The sequence below is a fragment of the Globicephala melas genome, chromosome 3 (genome assembly GCF_963455315.2).
Source record: "Globicephala melas chromosome 3, mGloMel1.2, whole genome shotgun sequence".
Lineage (NCBI taxonomy): Eukaryota > Metazoa > Chordata > Mammalia > Artiodactyla > Delphinidae > Globicephala > Globicephala melas.
Window position 1 is genome coordinate 159753646 of NC_083316.1, and position 20679 is coordinate 159774324.

The 20679-nt window shown below is 55.4% G+C and overlaps 2 protein-coding genes across 19 annotated transcripts in view; one reads left to right on the plus strand and one right to left on the minus strand.

Moving 5' to 3' along the window:
• Nucleotides 1–17972, minus strand: LRRC25 (leucine rich repeat containing 25). Of its 4 annotated transcripts, none has more exons than XM_060296912.2 (4): nt 17819–17972; nt 4283–4394; nt 2880–3679; nt 1–999 (listed from the first exon to the last, which is right to left on the minus strand). In XM_060296912.2, the coding sequence occupies exons 3-4, from the start codon at nt 3668–3670 to the stop codon at nt 861–863; spliced, it is 930 nt and encodes a 309-aa protein (XP_060152895.1). In that variant the 5' UTR covers nt 3671–3679; nt 4283–4394; nt 17819–17972; the 3' UTR covers nt 1–860. The 4 variants fall into 4 exon arrangements, with proteins under 4 accessions (XP_060152895.1, XP_030735965.2, XP_060152893.1 ...); XM_030880105.3 differs by having other exon boundaries at nt 4205–4394; nt 17819–17971; XM_060296910.2 differs by lacking the exon at nt 17819–17972 and adding an exon at nt 14324–14574 and having other exon boundaries at nt 4205–4394.
• SSBP4 (single stranded DNA binding protein 4) overlaps nt 13639–20679 on the plus strand; it is a 19603-nt gene continuing 12562 nt past the window's right edge. For 5 of the 15 annotated variants that reach the window (XM_060296898.1, XM_060296899.1, XM_060296901.1 and 2 more), the window contains exon 1: nt 13639–13751. In XM_060296898.1, coding sequence (XP_060152881.1) covers nt 13654–13751 — 98 coding nt within the window. In that variant the 5' untranslated portion in view covers nt 13639–13653. Of the gene's footprint in view, nt 13752–16971; nt 17335–17572; nt 17616–20679 lie in introns of those variants that run through there. The other 10 variants (XM_030880095.2, XM_060296909.2, XM_030880097.3 and 7 more) reach the window with 8 other exon arrangements.

The window sequence follows — 20679 nt, forward strand, 5'->3', positions numbered from 1 at the left end:
CTAAAACAGCCTTAGAGGCCAATTTTAATCACCTTGTTTTACAGATGGGGGAACTGAAGCCCAGAGGGTTAATGGCAGAGTCAGGAAGTGGACCCATGCCTCCTGATGCCCAGACCAGAGTTCTACATCTGTATTTAGATGCTTAAGAGTGAGAAAACGTGGAAGGGGATGGCAATCTGGGCAAAAGGAAAGGCATGGGTAAATGACATGAGAAAATGAAAGCTTCAGGAGGGAGGTGAGCTTGATGGAGAGGAGGCCCAGACCAGAAGGGCAGAGGAATGGGAGAGGGCAGTGGGTTGGGCAGGGCTGGGTCACGCAGGTCTCAACCACCAGGCTGAGAATCTGGGGGCAGTGGGGAGCCATAGAGTGTGCGTGAGCAGGGGAGGGGCGCAGTCCCATTCATGAGTTATAAGGATCCCCTTGAGGCTAGTGTGGGCTGCCCTGGGGGGCCAAGTCTGGATACCAGGCACCTGAGAAGGGGGCCTGAGAGTGACAGAGGGGAGAGACTGGAGGTTGGGAGCAATTTGGGAGTCCCAGACCTCTCGTCTTGGAAGCCCAGCAGCCTCATCTGTCCCGCAGAACTTATTGGGTAATATTTGCACACCAACGGGAGGGTGACGACAGAGTTCACACGTTGACCCTCCCATCCCTGTGTTGGCGTCTCTCCTTCTCCACTTCTAGCAGCTGAGTGGCCTGAGGAGCAGAGTGGTCTAGGGAGAGGGCTGCAGAGCCTCCCTGGGGCCTCAAGGATGATCCTTCCCTGGCCCCATTCCTCAGATGGGAAGACTGAGGCCAGGGAAGATCCAGGGTGCCCCAAGTCACCTGGAAGGGGGTAGGCTGGAGTTTGAGATGTTGAAGGCTCAGCGCCCAGAGATCACATACTCTTCTTCATCCGATGGGGCCTGGCCCAGCGACTGCAAGTTGCAGTAGACAGGCTGGGAATCATGGTGGCGGCTCTCATAGTTCATGTAGAAGTCGTTGTCCTCTGAAGGGTGAGGCCTGTGGGGACAGACAGATGGCAGGGCAGGTAGGATTCAGGAAGCGGGCACATCAGCTTTGAGAGGCAACGTAGTTCAGGGCAATTGAGTCCACTCCTAATATTTACATATGAGAAAAGTGAGTCATGGGGCAGTGTTCTCCCAGCCTGGCCCAACTTTCTGTGAGGAAAGCAAGTAAGGGGCAGTGATTCAGGGAATATTCTGTGGATTCAGCGTTGTAACGCTGTGGTCCAAGGACCTTGAGTCATTGTAGGGTTTTTTTCTTCCTTAAAGTTGAGATGGTTGCCCATTTTTTTACATTAAATTCTAGATTTTGTTTTCCTCTTGAAAAACTGGAAGCTCTAGTCACACCAGCCACATGAACACAAGTAGCTGGAGCTGAACCAGTGCCCCTTCAGATGGGAAATGTTTTCACCAGGTCCCCAGAAGCAGCTGAATTTGTGGTCTTGATACAAAAATAAATCTCTGAGCCTCAGTTTCCCCATCCACAAAATGGATCAGGGAGGAGGTAGCTTCTTAGGAGTGTCTTGCTATGGTGGGCAAGACACCCAGAGAAGAACTTTCCTGCCTCCAGAACATCCTAACACCCCCACCCCCGCTCCTCTTGTAAAAAAGGCCACTTTGGGTAAATGGTGTCTATCAGTCATTTGTACTTTAGTATAATTTACTCCAAATACATAAATGGTTGTATGGGGATGGAACTCAGGGTTTGTTTCTTGCTTCTGCTTCTGACCTTGGGCATGTCATTCCCCTGCCTTCCAGAACCTCCATTTCTTTCTTTCTTTCTTTCTTTCTTTTTCATTTTTCAGCCACACAGCACGACTCGTAGGACCTTAGTTCCCCGACCAGGGATTGAACCCGCACCCTCACCAGTGAAAGCACAGCGTCCTAACCACTGGACCACCAGGGAATTTCCAGAACCTCCATCTCTGCAACTTTAAAATGTAGGTTGGGATTGACACATCCAATTCTTAACAGTGTTTTTAGAGGAGACTGGTCCTGAGGTCTTGGTGACAGCGAGGCAGAGGCAAGCATCAGAACACAAGCTGCCTTAGGGAGTGTGGTGCCTTCAACTCCTTACCTCAGCCCACTTCTGCATTTGAGCTCTATTTGCATCTGCTTTGCATATTCTCTTATTTCTAACCAATAGTCTCTCACAGGCCTCCCCACCTTCTGGATTCTGCGGCCGCAAAACCCAGCCACAACCAAGCTCTTCCCTTCCTGCTTGGATCCTCCCAGCCCCCTCCAACTTCAGCCCTGATGTCTTGCCTTCACAAAACACATCCACAGCAGATTCTCTGTTCTCTCTCACTGCCAGGCTTTTGCCCTTCCTTGTGCCTGCCCCCCTGAAATCTCCTCCACTCCCTCGTCCAACCTGGAAAAGTTGAACCCATCTATCTAAGCCCAGGCAACTTTGGAGGCAGGACTTTGTGGGGTAGAGAGAGACACAGATGGCTCTCTTAGCATCTCCTGTGTGTCAGAAGGAGACCGGAGTGCTGTCCCATTTTACAGAGACCGAAACAGAAGTTCAGAGACGGCCCTGGGTCACACGACATCTGAGCCCAGGCCGCTGACTGCTACCGCAGAACCCCGACTCTGCCTTGAACACCTGCCTCCTCTCTCCCAATCCTTGGCAGCCAGAAGCTGGGTTTGCAGGTCATGAGAGGAACACTTGTCTCCTACACAAGAACTCAATTCTTATCCCAACTCCATGAGGCGGAGGGCTGTTATTGTCCCCATTTTATCGGTGAAGAAACGGTGACCCAGAGAAGTGGAAATGACTTGCCCAAGATCACACAGCCTGTAAGAGGCAGAGCTGGGAATTGAACCCTGGCCATCTGGCTCCAGAGTCTTGCAAGCAGATGTGTGTGGGTCACTCACCTGTGTTCAGCCCACTGGTGCCTGGCAGCTGGTTGGCCCACAAACATGTTCTCATAGTCAGAAGTGGAAGATCCAGGCAGGGTGGCTGCTGGGAGCTTAGGGCTGAGGCCCCGGCTACTATACCGTGGCTGCTGGCCCGAACCAGACCTGGGACCATTCTGAGCAGCCCACGTTTTGCTCATGCCCCCGCTACTGCCTACCCGACGTCTACAGAGTCTCCACGCCAGCACTGGGCCAGCAATGGCAAGCATGAGGAGCAGGATTCCACTGGCCACCAGAGCTCCTGTGGTTATCATGGTCAGGGGAAGGCCACAGCGCACTTCCAAGAAGGCAGAGACGTTGCGCCAGGCACCGGTGGACACATCCAGGCACAGCAGAGGCTGTGGGCCAGAGCAGTTGTCCCGCCGGACCTCGTGCCAGGGTGATAGGCCACAGCTGCAGTCAGCCCTCAGGTCAAGGTCACAGTGTTCGGCCAGTGCCCTGTCCACGAGGTCCAGGGGGTTGTTGGTCACATCCAGGACCTGCAGCTTTCCCAGGTGAGCAAAAAAAAGCGGTGGGAGCTTTCGAAGGCCATTCCCAGACAGGTCGAGATGAAGCACACTGCTGGCCTGCAGAGACTGGTTCTGAGGCAACAGGCTCAGGTTTCGGCCACTGAAGTTCAGGCATTTGTCCGTGAACTCCCGGGTCCAGTCCACGTCCCCCGAGGACACGTGGCACGACAATTCCTGGCTGCCTGGACGGAGCAGTAACAGCAGCGGCAACAACAGCACCCACACCGGGGCGCCCCCCATGCAAGCAACCTAAGCGGAGACACCGGAATCCAAGCCCCAACCTCAGTCTAGGGTCACCCTCCCCCTCGCCACCTGTGTTTGTTATATACATTTTTAATAGCCGAGAGCAGCTCAGGCCACTTCTGAAGTGTTCAAACTTAGCCCTTCCGCTGGTGGCTCCTCTTTGATTGGCTCTGGCCCCCTGCCTCAGTCTCCCCTTTCGGGGAATGGGTACCTAACCGGGATGCCTCAGGGGCATGGAAGGCGAGGAGGAGACCTGACCGAGACAACCCCTTCCCCTTCTCTCAGATCAGCCCCTTTGGGCTAAGTTGCCCAATTTCCCCCAACATTTCAGGAGCCCTCTCTGGCCAAGTCGGGACTACATGCAAATGAGCCGTTGCCCCGGAAACGACCCCGCCCCTCTGCCTTTCTTTTCCGAACTGCAGGCTGTTGGGAGTCTTGGGCTGGCGGTGGGGGTGGGCGTGGGGGGTGCTGCTGACGGGGTCCCACCAGCTGTGGTTTGCACAGACCCAAGTTCTAGTGCCTCCGTCCTACCTTTCTGGTCCCCCTGCCACGCCTTGGCCTCGGTCGTGCTAGAAGTCTCCGGTGCCGAGGGGCTGCGTCGTGGCTCACCTGGACGCGGGGGTCAGAGGGTCTGACCCTCCGCGGATCCGGATCCACTGCGGTGCCTGGCGCTTCTCAGGCTCTGTACCCAGCGACTCAGGGGAAGAGGAACTGGTGTCGGCTGAAGTGCAGAGGGGAATAATGAAGAAGATACAGAGACCCGCCCCCACCCCCTCCCCGCTGAAAGGCCTCAAGGACCAGGATTCTTACGGGAAGGGCAGGGGCAGCCTGCTTCCTTCTTGCTGGAACCCAATGACTACATGTCCCCCAGTAACACCCCAACTAACTGCTACCTCATCAGCTCACTTCCTGGTCTCAGTTCAGTTGAATCCCAACCCATGCATTCATTTATTCGTTCAACAAACATCATCCATGCTGAGCCCCCAAGAGACTTCAGTCCTGTCCAGTTGCTTCAGGAGCAACCAGTCTCGGAAAAAGACAGAACCGGACACAGGCACCCCAAGTCTGATGGAGTCAGGTCAAGGCCAGAGTGAGGGACAGGGTACTGGAAGTTTTCCTGGAGAGGAGACATTAGAATTGGGGTTTCAACACATGAGTAGGAGTTTGCCAAGGATTCCTTGGCAAACGGCCTTTGACTTTCCAAGCTCCTAGCCTCTCCCACAAGATCAGAGCTCTCCTCATGTACAAATCATGCCTCCATGCTGCAGGGGGGATGTGAGGAGGGCTCCCTGGGGGAGGGGATGTTGAGTCTGGGGCTTGGAGGATGAGTTGCAGTGGAAGGCAGAAAGGAATGCATTGCAGATTCCAGGCAGAAGGCACAGCAGGAGTAAAGGTCCTGCAGCTTGAGAAAGCATGGCCGGCTGGGACAGCGTGGTTAGGAGTGGCTGGAAGGGACTGACTAAATGGAGGAACTGGTGACATGGGCAGGTTGGGGAGGCAGCACAGGCCTCCAAAGCCAGGCGGAGGAGTGGGGCTTTATTCCCAGGGCCAAGCAGGTATGTGAGCAGGGGAGGGGCACTGTGTCGAAAGATTCTTCTGGAGTGAGTCTGGGGTCTGGAGGTGGCAAACCTTTTGAGGAGCCTGGAGTCCCAGAGGGAGAGGGGGAGCTGAGTCAGACCTGAGGGATAGTGACACAAGAGAGATTGAGGAGGGAATGGGTACAGGTAGGCTGGCAGAGAGTCTCAACCTCACTGGGGTCTGGGTTTCAGGCAGACCAGGTTCAAATCCTTTCCAGCCCCTGGCTCACTGCTTGACCTTAACTGTTCTGTACCTCAGTTTCCACATCTGTAAAATGGTACCTCAGTTTCCACATCTGTAAAATGGGACCTCAGTTTCCACATCTGTAAAATGGGATAAATGTCAAGAGTCTTTCCTGGACTCTGGGAGGCTGGAGTCTACTCCCCCACGCTTTCCCCTCTCCTCAGACTCTGCCCCTTTTCCATCTCCAAACTCAGACGAATGGTCAAAGGTCTTGAACTGAGACTTTGGGGAAGGGCTACAATTTGTTCTTCAACAACCCAAAGATACTCACTCCTAGTAAAACACAGCAGATCACAGCAACTCTGAGATACTGTTTGATTCCATCTATCAGATGGGCAAAAATTCAAACGTGTGATGACACCCTGTGCTGGCCAGGCTGTGGGGAAACAGGCAACCCCACACATTGCTGGGGGAGCATCTGTGGTGCAGCCCGATGTAAGGCATCCTGTCACAGAAATGATGAAGGCGCATGCCCACTGATCCAGCATCCCACTCCTGGGACTCCTGAATATTTTCATGTTTACAACATGACAGGGGCAGGAACAGATGAGTGGATAAACTAAATGTAGTCCATCCATACCGTGAACATTATTTGGCCATAAAAAGGAATGAAGCTCTGATACACACTACACGCGGATGAACCTCAAAAACATTATGCTGAGTGAACAAAGCCAGACACAAAAGACTACACAGTGTATGATTTCATTAATATAAAGTGTCCAGAACAGGCAAATCCACAGAGACAGATAGTAGATTAGTGATTGTCAGGGGCTGGGGAGTGGGATACGGAGAGTGACTGCTAATGGGGACGGGGTTTCCTTTTGAGGTAATAAAAATGTTCTGGAACTAAATAGGGATGATGGTTGCACACACTGTGAATGTACTAAAAATCACTGAATTGTTCACTTTAAAGTGGCTAACGTGGTAAATTTTTGTTAAGTGTACTTTGCACAATTTAAAAAAAAAGTCACCTGAAACTTACAAGATATCGTAAATCAACTATACTTGAATAAAAAAAATTTTTTAAGGCAAAAAGATGACAGAGCTACAGGATGATTCATTGCAGCACTGCTTGTTTTATGAAAACAAAAATTGGAAACCACCTAAGGGATTGGTTTGATCAATAACAGCTCATCTATCCTGGGAGGTGCTACAGAGTCATGAAAATGAAATTATAGATCTCTATGAAACAATAAGGAAAGACTAATTCATTTCCTCCACAAACAATTATTAAGCTCCTACTGTGTGCCAGGCACTGGTCTAGGAGCTGCAGATACAGCCATGAACAAAACAGACAAACTCCCAATCCCCGTGGAGTTCTTGTAGTAGTCGGGGAGGCTGGAAACATGCAGAACCTATCAAGAAAATATGGAACTTCCCTGGTGACGCAGTGGTTAAGAACCCGCCTGCCAATGCAGGGGACACAGGTTCGATCCCTGGTCCGCGAAGATCCCACATGCCACGGAGCAACTAAGCCCATGCACCACAACTACTGAACCTGCGCTCGAGAGCCCGCAAGCCGCAACTACTGAGTCCGCATGCCACAGCTACTGAAGCCTGTGCACCTAGAGCCCCTGCTCTGCAACAAGAGAAGCCACCGCAGTGAGAAGCCCATGCGCCGTAATGAAGAGTAGCCCCCTCTCGCCACAACTAGAGAAAGCCCGCACGCAGCAACAAAGACCCAGCGCAGCCAAAAATTAATTAATTAATTAAAACATATGTAACAGGTGGCAGAGAAAGTAAAGTTGGGAAGCAAGCAGGGAGGGTGGCAACTTTTTAATGGGATGATCAAGGGAGGGTTTATTGCAAAGGATAAGGGGGCTTATTGAGCAAGGAGGTGGGGGAAGGGCATGCAGGGAGTAGAACAGCCTGTGTAAAGGCCCTGGGGCGAGAGTGGGCCTGGGTGAGAGCAGATGTCTTCAAATGAATATGTTAACTGGGGTGGGGGGGAAAGCAGCTTCCTACAGAAACTTTTTTTTTAAATCGATTTATTTTTGACTGAGTTGGGTCTTCATTGCTGCGTACTGGCTTTCTCAAGTTGCAGTGAGTGGGGGCTACTTCTCATTGCGGTGTGCAGACTTCTCTTGTTGCAGAGCACTGGCTCTAGGTGCACGGGCTTCAGTAGTTGTGGCACACGGACTTACTTGCTCCGTGGTATGTGGGATCTTCCCGGACCAGGGCTCGAACCCATGTCCCCTGCGTTGGCAGGTGGATTCTTAACCACTGCGCCACCAGAGAAGCCCCCCTATAGAAACTTTTGATGAAACAGGAAAAACAAATACCCTGGGGTTACCTCTTAGTGGCAGATGGATGGGAAGGAGAAGCTCCCCATGTATATTTTTATCTTTTTTCCTTTAGAATCCTATCATGTCATGTGAATACAAATCAGTCAACACGTTCAATCCAAACATTGAAATCAGCCAACAAGCATACACAAGAAATCAGGCTTTTAGGATGAGAGGGACAGAGGGGCGCCAGCTGGCGGGCCTGGGTGTGGGTGGATTCCAACACTGAGGCCTCTTAGAATGGGAGGAAATGAGGAAATGAAGTGAAGGAAATGAGGAACTAAAGGGCCAGACACTCAGGCTTGGGGTGGACTATGTGGGCATGGGACAGGCCGGCTTGGGGCCTGAGACAGTGGGTTCTGGAGGTGGGTCTGGGGGAGCCTGGGGCCTGGGCCTTCCTGTTGCAGCCCTGGCAGGCCATGGCTAGGCTGTGGGAAGAGGGGCTACACCAGCCCTCAACCTGGCTGAGAGGAACCAGAAACTTCCAGAGGGCTCACCTTCATACTCCCCCTCCTGCCCATATGAGTCCCAGGCAGGGCCAACCTGTCAGCACAGAGACCTCTGTAGAGCCTCAGAGACACCTAGAGACCTTCAGAAACCCCAGAGAAACCCAGAAAAACGCAGACATCCCCAAGACCCCAGAGATACCTAGAAGAAATTCAGAGACCACTCCCAAAGACAAAGACAGATATGCGGGGCATACCCTGGGGTAACCCAGCCTCAGGGCCACCAACTTGTGGTCCCACAGTTTTGCCACATTTGCCCAACACCCTCCGATCCCCAGTACGCACCCTGTGCTGAGTGAGGCCTCGGTGTGTCCCCAGGAGCCCCTCGTCTGGGGAGCTGGAGAGGGGCCAAGGGTTTCCCCTCCCCACATCCACCTCCAGTTCCGTCCCGAGGCTCTCACACTTATCTGGAATCAACCCCTCTCCACCTCCGAGCTTCCCCAGGGTGAGGTCTCTAAACCTCTGGCCTCAGCCCCTTCCTGCCATCTCCATTCTCCCTGTGACAGCCTTTGAACTACCGACACCCCCATCCCCTGGCTCTGGTCTGGCTACTCTTAGAATCCAGTCTCACCCCAGGGAGGGTCTAGGGCAGGTTGCTAGGCAGCCCAGGCCACAGTAGAAGCCCTTTACAGGGCCTGGGGATCTTGAGGCCTCTGAGGAGCTCTGGAGCTGGCTGGTCAGGACCACAGGCAGTTATGATGCCCAAGGGCTGGGCTAAGGTGGCCAAGCAACTTACGGGCAAACCTGGAATGTGAGCAGACTCCAGCAACTGCAGACCTCCATGCGTTAATTCAGCAAACAGTGCACTGAGCCACTTCATTGCTGTGTGACCTGGGGCCAGTACCTTAAACCCTCTGTTCCTCCACTTCTTCCTTTGTAATTTTTAAAATAAATTTATTTATTTATGTATTTATTTTTGGCTGCGATTGGTCTTTGTTGCTGCACACAGGTTTTCTCTAGTTGTGGCGAGCGGGGGCTACTCTTCCTTGTGGTGCGTGTGCTTCTCATTGTGGTGGCTTCTCTTGTTGCCGAGCATGTGCTCTAGGTGCCCGGGCTTCAGTAATTGTGGTCCGCAGGCTCCATAGTTGTGGCTCGCGGACTCTAGAGCGCAGGCTCAGCAGTTGTGGCGCACGGGCTTAGTTGCTCCGCGGCATGTGGGATCTTCCTGGACCAGGGCTCAAACCTGTGTCCCCTGCATTGGCAGATGGATTCGTAACCACTGTGCCACCAGGGAAGGCCCAATTTTTTTTTTAAGTTTTTTTTTTTTTTGATGTGGACAATTTTTAAAGTCTTTATTGAATGTGTTACAATATTGCTTCTTTCTTATGTTTCGGTTTTTTGGCTGGGAGGCACGTGGGATCTTGGCTCTCCCACCAGGGATCGAACCCTCACCCCCTGCATTGGAAGGCGAAGTCTTAACCACTGGACCACCAGGGACGTCCCTCTGCTTCCTCCTTTGTAAAATGAGGACAGTGAAAACCACCGTGCAAGGTGGCCGTGAAGGGCTGGGAGATGGACGTGAATGTTAGCATGTGCCTGGTACCAGGCCGTGTGTGACTAATACACAGCTGAGTGTCCTAAGGGTGGGGGAGGTGTAAATGGTCCATCATGCACAAAAATCGAATTCAGAAGGTAAAGCTTGATTTTTAATGTAATGGAAAGACCTTATTTGAGGTCACATGGCTTCGTTGGTTACAGTAACATTTTAGAAGCCAAAGAATGCCTTTAGGAGAGGGGTGGGCAAACAAAATGTGGCACCAGGGCAGCTGCGGTCAGCAAGCACCCTCCACCTGCCAGACCGGCATTTCTTTGCTGAGGCTGCTCTGGTCACAGGATGCCACATTGTTGGCCCACACGGCTCTCCTGGGAGCTGCCCTGACCACAGACGGAAGGAGAGTTGATTAGAAACGCCTCGGCTTCCTCCTCCCTCCTCCCTTGGGTAGGACGTCTCAGAGGCACTTGCTCTTGGCGGGCTTCTTGAGGGCCCAGTGGGAACCCAGCCTTGTGGAGCCTGCTCGTTGGCGCCCCCTGCAGGTCCCCGTCTCTCTTCTCACCCGGACCAGGGCTTCCTCCCAAATAATTACTGTCTTGAATTCCGATCTCCGGTCAACTTCCAGGGGGTCCCAAATTAAGATAGGTGGAGGAATATAAAGAAACATTATAAGCCGTCAGATTTTTAAAACATTTTAAGTAATTATAACTAGCAGCAGCCGAGCACTGGCTATTAAGCGATGTCATCTTCACTATAACTTCTTGAGGTAGGAACTGTCATTACCCCCCTATTTCACAGACGGGGAAACTGAGCCACAGTGTGTTTGAGTAGCTTGCCCAAGGCTCTACAGCAACCGAGGGTGAGCCCTCAAACCGTGTGGTTAACCATTAGGCTACACTGTGCTCAGACAAGATTCATTTGTCTGCATCTACGTAGAAGCGTGTGCAGAGCCATTGCGCGGCACACGATGACAATCTGCCGCTCCTGGATGCGCAGGTTTAGACTTGACTTCATGGTAGTGGCTGCCTGGGGGTGGCGGGGCTAAGAAGGTTATTTAGCTTATTTGCTAGGTTTTATTTAATTTATTTTTTACTTTTGGTAAGATTTCCTTCCTTCCAGAAATATTTACTGAGCACCTACCAGATGCAGCAAAACTCTCACCCTTAGAAAGGTGAATTGGGGGAGGGGTGGGAGGTTGGGAGAGATCCGATGAACCGTAAATTAGCAAATTTAAAGGAGGTTAGGAAATAATAGGGCTGGGGAGAGGAAAAGTTAAAAAGAATTTGGGGGATTTGGAGAGAAAGACAGGGCGGTTTGCAGTTTTGAAGAGGGTTCGTCAAAGAAAACCTCTCGAGGGGGAAAAAAAAAAGAAAACAGACAAAAAGGGAAAAAAACATGTGCAGGTAAGAGCTCAAAATGAGAACACTTTGGGGGGGATGGGAGAACTGGGTGATTTTTTCTGTATTTTTCTTCTTTTTTGCCATGAAATAATTCAGTACATAAATATGTAAATATACATTTGGAAGCCTACTTGGGGGCATGGGCAAAGTCAACAGAGGTGTACCAGATTCCAAGCCTGAAACTCGGGGTCTCAAGAGCCACTCCAAAGGCGCGCTAAGGCGGGGCCCGCTGGGACCCTCCGGAGTTGTACTTGCGAATCTCTGCTGCCCTCGTGTGGCCAGACTCGGGATTGCAGGTTCTGGTGGCTTTGGCAGAGGCAGAGAATTGGTCCCTCCCACTTCTCTGACTCCCAAACTCCATCCCGACCAACACGGGGAGGATGGGGGGAGTTCAAGACGGTCTGTGTCGCTCTCAGGCTGAGACCCCTGAAGGAGGGTACTGGAGGCCTCAGGCCCCAGAACAGAGGGGACATTGGTAATTTTTAACTCATTCGGTCGGCAACAGGTATTTATTAAGCGCCTGTGTGCCAAGACGTGTAAGTGCTAGGGACACAGCACTGAACAAAATGATAGAATTCCCTGCCCTCACAGAACTCATGGGTTACTGGGGACATTGGCAATCAACGTGCAAAAATAAGATTTGCAGGAAAACCCAACAGGGCAATGTGATCCAGATGGTTGGAGGGCCTCTCTGAGGCCTGAAGGACAAAGAGAGGCGGGCTATGGGGAAGGGCTGGGGAAGGGTGTCCAAGGCCGGGAGGACAGCCTGTGCAGAGGCTTTGGGGTGGGAATGAGCTGGGTGCAGACAACAGGATCATGGACAAAACTGACCAGTTTCTGGTCCTTAGTGAGCATCCACTCCCCAGTGCTGTTATTCAGCAGAGGAAGCCCCCCACCCAAAGGGAAGAAAAGACCCCTCCCCCTGTACCGCCCCGGGATCTTAGGACTTCAGGTTGCCATGGAAAATCCACCACAGGAAGAGAGGCGGAGCTCCAGAGAGAGGTGGCGAGGGAGGAGCGTTGCCAGGGCACCCCAAAGTGGGACCCGGTGCCTCCACTCCCTAATGTGCGTCCCCGGGCGAGTGGCTCCCCGGCTTTGAGCCTCAGATGTATCTGCAGAACTTTCTCTGTAGCTGCGATAGGTTTCTCCCTCCCCCATTTCTCCCTTCCCTGCTCTTGAGGTTTCCACAAAATGCCTCCAATCTCCCAGAGTATCCCAGACCCAGACAGGGAGCTGGGGGCACTCCGGTGAGTGGGGTGCTGCCTCTGGGTCGCCCATGTATCTCCCTTCATGCTTCTCTGGGCCTCAGTTTCCCCATTCTGTAACATGGGGAGAAAAAAGTGCTGCCTCTCTCAGGAGGCTGCTGGGAGGATTTTAAGGGATGAACAGAGCTGGGCGTACCAATTCCTACGGATTAGTTTGACTCTGGAATGTGCAGGGCGGAGGGGCGGAGTCTTGATTTGTGAGCTGTGGAGCCATGGAAGGTGCTGGAAGCCTGGCAGTGTACTGGCTCAGGCTGAGCTTCACGTAGGATGAACGGGGGAGTGAGCTGTGGGTTCGACTGAGGCTCCTCCACTCAGTCCTCCTGTGTCCCTTCTCTCGCCTGAGTTCTTCAAGACCCTGAGAGCCTGGGGGCTGAGGTTCAAGGCCACACAGCCGGACCGACAGCGCCAGGGTTCAAACCCAGGTCCAGATCTTCCAAGCGGGGAGTTCTGCCTCCAGGTGACCAGCCTTGGGGTATAACCCCCATTTCGCAAACCCGAGACTACAGGGTTTGCTGGCTGTCCAAAGAGTCCAGCCTGTCTTAATGACCCTCCGCCCTGTGTCCCTTCACAACCTCCTCCCCCACTACTTGCTCCTCCCACCAGGTCTAGGCTGGAACCCGCAGCCCAGCCTGCGCCGGTGCTCACCAGCTGCTGTGGCTTCTTCCCTCCCGGTGTTGTTTGGGTTTTAATTTTTCTGTTGCAGTTAGAAAATTACCCATAATTACAGCTTCTGAAAGGAAACGTCTCACGGCGCAGACCCTGCTCCCAGCTGTGGCCGCCTCCCACGCACGGCTGAGGAGGGGCTGCAGGGGTCTCCAGCCTGGATCCTGGCCCCTCCCCGAATCCCTCCCTTCCCCCGTCCCCCCCCCCCATTAACGGGGCTGCTTCCACCTCCTGTGGAGAGGAAAAAGCATCATCGGGAAAACCCAAACTAGCCTTCCCAACGACTCAAGCAACATATTCATGGACCCCTACCGCTGTGTCTGCAGGGAGAGCAGATCCAGAGGGAGGCGGAGGCTGCCAACAGATGACTTAGGCATTATTTTATCATAACAGTGACAAGTCCAACCAAGGCTAGTGCAGAACCAGTAATCTGGAGGAGATGGCCACAGAAGGCAAGGAGTTGGGGGAGGGAGAGATGGAGGAGGAGGAGAAGAAGGGGAGGAGGAGGGAGGAGAAAGAGAAGGGCGAGTGGGGGAGAAGAAGGAATAATGCGGCCAAAAGTCGAAGGAGGCCAGAACAGGCCAGGCCAAGAGCCAGAGAAAAGAGCGCTCCAGGAGGCAGGAACGGCCAGTGCAAAGGCCGAGAGGTGGGTCTGAAGAATGGAAGGGTTGGAAGGGAGTGAGGGGAGGGGTGGCTCCTCCTGCAGGCAATCCCCCTACCCTACAAGCAGAGCCGACTTCGGACTCTCCCAGGCACCGACCCCGACGTTAAGGAGCTGGGGTTTGGGGGCGTCGGTGGTCCCAAGAGTCAGAGACCCAGCTCAGGGCTGCAGTCCCCGGCAGCCACACGGGGGCGACCGGGAGCCGGCAAGGAGCCGCAGGTCTGGGGCCCAGCCTTAACCCTTAGCGCTCCTTGCTTACCGTCCCCCGCCCCCACACCGGCTCCTAAATCAATTCCCGGGCCTGTCAGGTCCTCCAGGGCCTCTTACCGGGTCAACCTCCCTGCCTCCTCCACGCCATCCCGATCTACCTGGCAGCCCCAAGGAGCTTCTTAAAATCCTGACGTAGATCCCGCCCCTCGCGGCTACACACCTTCCTGTGGCTCCCTATTCCTTTTAAAACAAAGCCCAACCCGTCCCCACCAGGAATGGCCCGACCCGTTTCTTCCTTTCCCCCCGCCCTCCTCGCTCTGCTTCCAACACTTTAACCGTGTGCCCACCTCAGGACCTTTGCACTTGCCGTTACTACAATCTGAACATTCTTCTTCCAGATCTTTCGGATCCACTCCCTCCCCTTATTAAATATATATATATATATGTTTTTGCAAGGCGTGCGTTCTGGTTGGTTGTGCACGCGGCTCAGCTCCCCGGACGCCGCATGGGGGCTAGAGCTTGCTCTTCTCCGACTTTTCCGCCGGCGCCGAGGCAGTGTTTTGGAGATCCGTCCCTGTTGCCATGAGAACCGCGCTAGTCTCTCCCGCCGGCCGCGCTTCCCCCTCCGCAGCTAGCCCCGCCACGGGCGCCTCCGCCTCCCAGCCTCCCTCCCTCCGCCTTCCGCCCCTGCGGTCGCCCCGTCCTCTACACCGGGGTCCCCTCCCTCTGCCCATCACGTGGAACTCCCTGAAATTATCCTACTGTTCGCCAGCTTTTGACTGTCCGCCTTTCCCATCAGACCCTCTGCTCCACAAGCAGTAGCAACGTGTCCCGACTGGGTCCACAGAGCCCGGCACACAGAAGGCACTCAATAAATATTTGTCGGGAGGATGAAGACTCACATCGACTCAAGGAACCGGAGCTCAGAGAGGGCCATGGACCCGCCCAGGGCACACAGAATTCTGGGGAGCAACAGAGCATTAGGAGATAAATGGGGGCGCCTGGGGTGGTGGTGGGAGCGTCCGTGGGAATCACAGCTGTCACCAATACACTGTGTGGCTTGGGTGAGTCACACCCTCTCTGTGCCTGGCCGGGAGTAGTTGGAGAGCGGTGATGGGAACGGGTATTACGATGAGGGTGTCCTTGACGCCCACGTTCACCGGTGGCCCCCGGGTCATTGGGCAGTCCCCATCTCGACGTCCGACTGAAGCTGGCCTGCCGCGCCCCCATTAGTGCGCAGCGCGGGCCCCTCCTCCGCGCCGGCCCGGGGCCCGGGAGGTCCGCGGGAGAGGAAGTTGGGGGAGGGGACGACCTGCTGGACAGGAAGTGGGAAGGGTTGGCGTGTCCCCCCCTCCCCCCCGGCCGTGGCCCCCTCGGGATGGAGGCGGGGCTGGGGCCGGCCTGGCCCTTCCCTTCCTCTTCGCCTGTCTGGAACCGCAGCGGTTCAAGACTTCCCGCCCGGCAGAAGACCTGGGTGGGGAGGAGGCCGTTGGAGGCATAATGGGGGGTCGGCCGGCAGCGGGAGGGGCGCTCCGATCATCACATAACACACGACACAGGAAATGTGAGCGCACAGCCACACCACACACGTCCCAGGGAGCCAGCAATCCACCCATTCGGGGAGGCACACACACTAGTGCACAAAACCTGACGCAGCGTCACTCGGCCCCGCACGGCCGCCGCGGACACATAACCACTGTCGCAGAGCCAGGGACAGTTGCCCAGACAGCGACTGGGTGCCTGCCAACCCCCCACGCACAACGACGCACACGTGCACTCACACAGGAACCGCGTGTTTACACACACACTTGTGGTCGTAAAAAGAAAGAAAAACAAAAAAACCTATGGCAAACGTTCACAGAAGCATCTAGACCTAGAGTCACAACTGGACCGCCTCCCGCCACCTAGCCCACGCACGTCCGGCGCACACTGCCCACAGGTACCTTGGCACACAGGCCTCCGCGCCCACCCGACACCCCTGCCCTGCGGGTGTCCTTGCCTCGGTGTCGGCCTCCACCTCTGCACACCTCCTGGGGGGAGAAGAAGGGCCCTAGGAGGGAGAATGGGGTGCCCACTGCCTGCACCCCTGACTCCTGCAAAGGTGCTATTAAAGTTGGAATATTTACAGCTGGCAGCACAGGCTGAGAGGCGGAGCCAGCGGGAATGACCCAGTCAGTCAAGTCACCCAGCACCTACAATTGACACGGAAGTGTGACTGTGGGGCAGTGCAGGGTAGCTCCCAGGGTGTGGCCTGGGTACCCCAGGAGCTTCTTGTCTGTGTGGTGTCTTTGTGCTGCATGTATCTGTGTTGTGTGACTGTGTGTTGCGTGTGACTGAGCCATCTGTGGTTCGGTGAGACCCCAGGTCCCTGTGTGGAGCCCTCGGGAGGCTGCGACGGTGTGCCCCAGGGTGACAGCAAGTAGCTGCGTGGGCTCTTTCCACAGCTGTTGGAAGCTATGGCATAGCGGTGCTGATGCTTGTCTCTGTGCGGCTGTGTGCGTGTGTGAACGTCGAGTGTGTTTCAACGTTCTGTAACAGCCACTATTTGAGCTGTGTATACCTACGTGTGTGACAGTGTATCCCTGGGCAGACTGTGTGTGTGGCGGTTCCCACCCGTGCTGGGCGTGGGTAGCTCTGCGGGGCGATACACCCAGTATAACTGCCTGTAGCTTTACGGGGCTATCAGTAGTTGTTCCAGTAGCTATAGAGACTTACGTGTGCAGTCCTGTGTCGGAGAATGTAGCCGCAACTAAGTGTGTGGCTGTGTTCTTGGGTGTACAATTTGGGTGTATCTGGAAAGTGTGTGTGTAGCCGTGATCAGCTGTGTCCCGCTGTGTGTCCCCGGGTGGCTGTCCCCAGTCGCACCGAGTATGTGTATCCCCGCGCCCCCTCCCCCCGCGGCGGGCACTGCGCGTGCGCGCCCGGCCCACGGTCCCGGCGGCGGGACCCACCCGCGCTCACGCCATCGCCCCTTTAAGAGCGGCGCCCGCGGGCGACGGGGAGGCGGCGGGCGGGGGCGCGCGCGGCGGGAGGAGGGGGCGCGCGCTTCCCGGAACAGCCCGCGCTGAGGGAAGAGAGGAAGAAAATAAAACCCGCGGCCGGAGCCAAAGCTGGAGCTGCCGCCGCCGCCGTCTCAGCCGTCTGGAGCTCCCCCGCGCGGACGATGCCCGCGATGCCCGCGCGGGGCTCGGGGCGGTGAGGCCCGGGGCGCGGGGTAGCTATGGCGACCGGGAGCGCGGCCCGCGGCGCCGCCTGACAGGTGTGGGGCCCCGGCGGCGGCGGCGGCGGCACGGAGCAGCATGTACGCCAAGGGGGGCAAGGGCTCGGCCGTGCCCTCCGACAGCCAGGCACGAGAGAAGTGAGTCGGTGGTCCGGGACCGTGGGAGACGGGGGCGGGGCTCGGTGGCCGCGCCGCTTCCGTGGCCCTAACGCCGGCGGGCACCGCGTGGGGCACGTGGGTGCGGGGCAGGAGCGAGATTTAAGGGGCGCGCGAGACCGGAGGGGCTGGAGGGTCGCAAGCTACTGGGGAGCTCGCTAGACCCAAGGGGCGTGAGGGGCTTAACGGGTCGCGAGATTTGAGGGGACGCGCGAGATTCGAGAGGTCGTGAGAGTAGAAGGGACCCCGGAGACCCGAGGGGGGTGAGATTGCGGGGGCGCGCGAGATTCGAGCGGGACTAGAGGGTCGCGAGACCTTCCCGACGGTTAAGCCTTGGGTGTGGGAGGTTGCGAACGTGTGTGCGCGCGGAGTCGCCATTCGTGCCGCTTCCCCCATCCTCTGGGGAAGTTTCCCGGACAGGCGAGACTGGCCGCTCTGGGCGCCTCCCCCCTCCCCCGCTGCTTACCGAAAGCTTGAGAGACGCGAGAAGGGCTTGAGGGGCGCCGGCCCCACCCCTGAAAGGCCACCTGTCCAGCCGGGCCTGGGGCAGCTGGGTGGGGCCCTTGGGGAAGCCGCAGGATCACAGTCCTGGGGCCCCCACTTGTTCTGGGCATGGCGCTGGGCCGTGGGTAGCAGATGGTCTTAGGCTGGTAGAGGGGCAGGTTCCTAACTCCCAGACTCCGCAGTGAGGGGCGGAGGGCGCTCAGAGCTTCTTGGGGTGGGGAGGAAGCTGAGCTGTTGTGCTTGTCTCCTGGCCCTGCCACTTACCTGCCCTGTGGCTTTGGGTGAGGGAGCACTCCCTCTTAGGCTTATTTTCCTATCCTGAGAAATGCAGACATAATAACAGTGCTGTCTCTTAGGTTTGGGGAGTGTTTGAAAGGTGCTAGGACGTGTGACTGTCTCACAGCAAGGGCACCCAACAGTTTGCGATATTGTTAAAATGCCAGGGAAAAGAGAAGCCTTCTGATGTCTGATGGCCAATGGCTGATTTGCAGGATCCTAGAAGTCAAGCCACCTAGGGCGGGAAACCAGCTGCTGGAGCAGTTAGGAGGCTGAGTTATTGGGGAGAGGTCCCATGATGACTCTCTTTGAGGGCCAGAGCGGGAGTGAGGACTTGAATGTCTGGGCAGTGAAAAGGAGCCCTGAATATGGGCTGTCTCCTGTCTTTTCTTCCTGGACTGACACTGGGGCACCACCTCTCCCCCCAACCCAAGGATGAGTGTCCATTCTCTACCCAGCCTCGGGGTCATTTTGGAGAAGAGATTCTTCTGGCCAGGAGATGCTAGACAGATGATTGCCCTTCCAGACCTCTCTTGTCTGCACAGTTATGAGGTTGGGGTCCATTTCCAAGCACCATTAAGCAGGAAGACTTTTTGAAACTGGCACCTGGCTCCTGCCCAGGTTGGAAGCAGGGGGGTGTAGCCACCCCACTCCTGGGGATCTTGGCACATCTCCAGCCATCCTTGTACCCTGGCTTCTGGGCTCTGGGGGCTACCACTCCCCCAGTGGGAATCGTTCACTTGTTCAGACATGTGCTGGGCTGGGTCTTGGGGTGTAGTGGTTGGGAAGCCAGGCCCTGGTCCTGAAGAAGCCCACATCCTAGCTAGGAGGCAAGTGAGTTACTCAGCAAGCCGATGGAAGGATCTGGAGCTATGCTCTGAGAAAAGCAAAATGGGAAAGTGGGCGGTAGTGAACTGTGAGGAGGTGTGTCAGGTGTGCAGAGACCTGGAGGAAGAACCGATGGCTGAGGGCACAGCAAGTGCAAAGGCCCTAGGGCGAGGCCAGGCCAAAGAGCTGGGGCTGGTGCCCAGGGTGGGGATGTGCTGTGTGGGCCAGAGAGGCTTGTGTTCCAAAGTACACTCCAGCTCCTTTGTGGAGTGGGGCTTACTGGGGGTCGCGTGAGGGTAGAGGGCCAGGAGACCTGGGGGAGGCAGGCACAGTTATCTGGGAGAGAGCTAATGGTGGCAGCTTAGGGGGTGGCTGTGGAGATAAGCGAAGGGAGGAAATAGGTTTGAGCTGGGGTCATGGTGTTTGGAGTGCGCTTCAATCCCACTAGACAGTCCAGGAGAGATTTTGACTCTTTGAACCGGGCCTCGGCTCTTGGCTAGGGATAGAAGAGGGGGTTATCTGACCTCTTGGCCAGAGCCATCCTGCACTCATCCATTTCTTGTCGAGAGGGTCCTGTAGCAGTGTTGGCTTGGAGACGAGGTTCTGCCGCTAAAGAAAGTTTGGAAAACACCAGATGGTGGCATCCACTTCACTGACGGGGATGCCAGGCCCTGGAGAGGAAGGACCCTGCTGAAGACTCAGGTTCTGGGGCACAGGAGAGCTCTCAGATGCTTGGGGCTGATACACTAGAGAGGCAGGCTGGTTGCTCTGAGCCTCAGTTTCCCCTCTGAAACACGGACAGCCGGCCTTGCAGGATTCTCACGAGGACTGGGGGAGAGGCTGCAGATAGAGCACCCCTCACAGGCATTCACCAATCATGCCACTTCCTGTCTCTGGGACTTGGTTTCCTCCTCCGTGAAATGGGGTGAAGGGGGTTCCACTGCTCGACTCTCCAGGACTGTTTTTTCCTCCCTGATCTCACCCTCCTGACTCCTCCTGCCCTTCCTCTTTTTCCTTCTTGGGCCCCTGTCCTGAGCCCCCTCTGGCTCCCCATCTCAGCACTAGGTCTGGGCTAGCCTGTCCCAGAAATGGACTTAGTGCCTGCTTGGTGCACAGATGGTGGGTCCCTGCTCTTGGGGGCTCACAGCAAACCGTGGTGACTTCTGGGTCCAGGGAATACAAGGAAGGGATGGCAGGGTGGGCGAGAGGGAGGCTGGGGTCTGAGTGGGCTGCCTGCAGGAAGACACAGCCTCTCCTTGTGTGAGTGATGAACACTCCAACCTACAGGGAAACCCCGAGATCACTTCCTACCCAGAACTAACTAGCGCTTGCATTCGGTCACTGGTTTCAGGTCTCTTTAAATAAGATGAAGGTGACAGGGACAGTTGAAGGCCCCTGTGTCCCCTTTGCATCCCTTCCCCCTTCCAGCCCCAGAGGCTGTGCTGTCCTAAGTTGAGGGGAGAGATCTAAATGTTTGCATCGTGTGTGTACATCCTTGAACACTTTAAGTGCTGCCACGTGGGTTTAGAATAGTTCCGTAAGTGATGGTCACTGTCAGTGTCACTGGGTGTCTTGTGTTTTTCTACCAGGATTAGTTTTGTTTTTGTTTTTTTTTAAGATTTATTTAGTACTTATTTATTTTTGACTGCGTCGGGTCTTAGTTGTGGCACACGGGATCTTTGTTGAGGCATGCAGATTATTTTGTTGCGGCATGCGGGC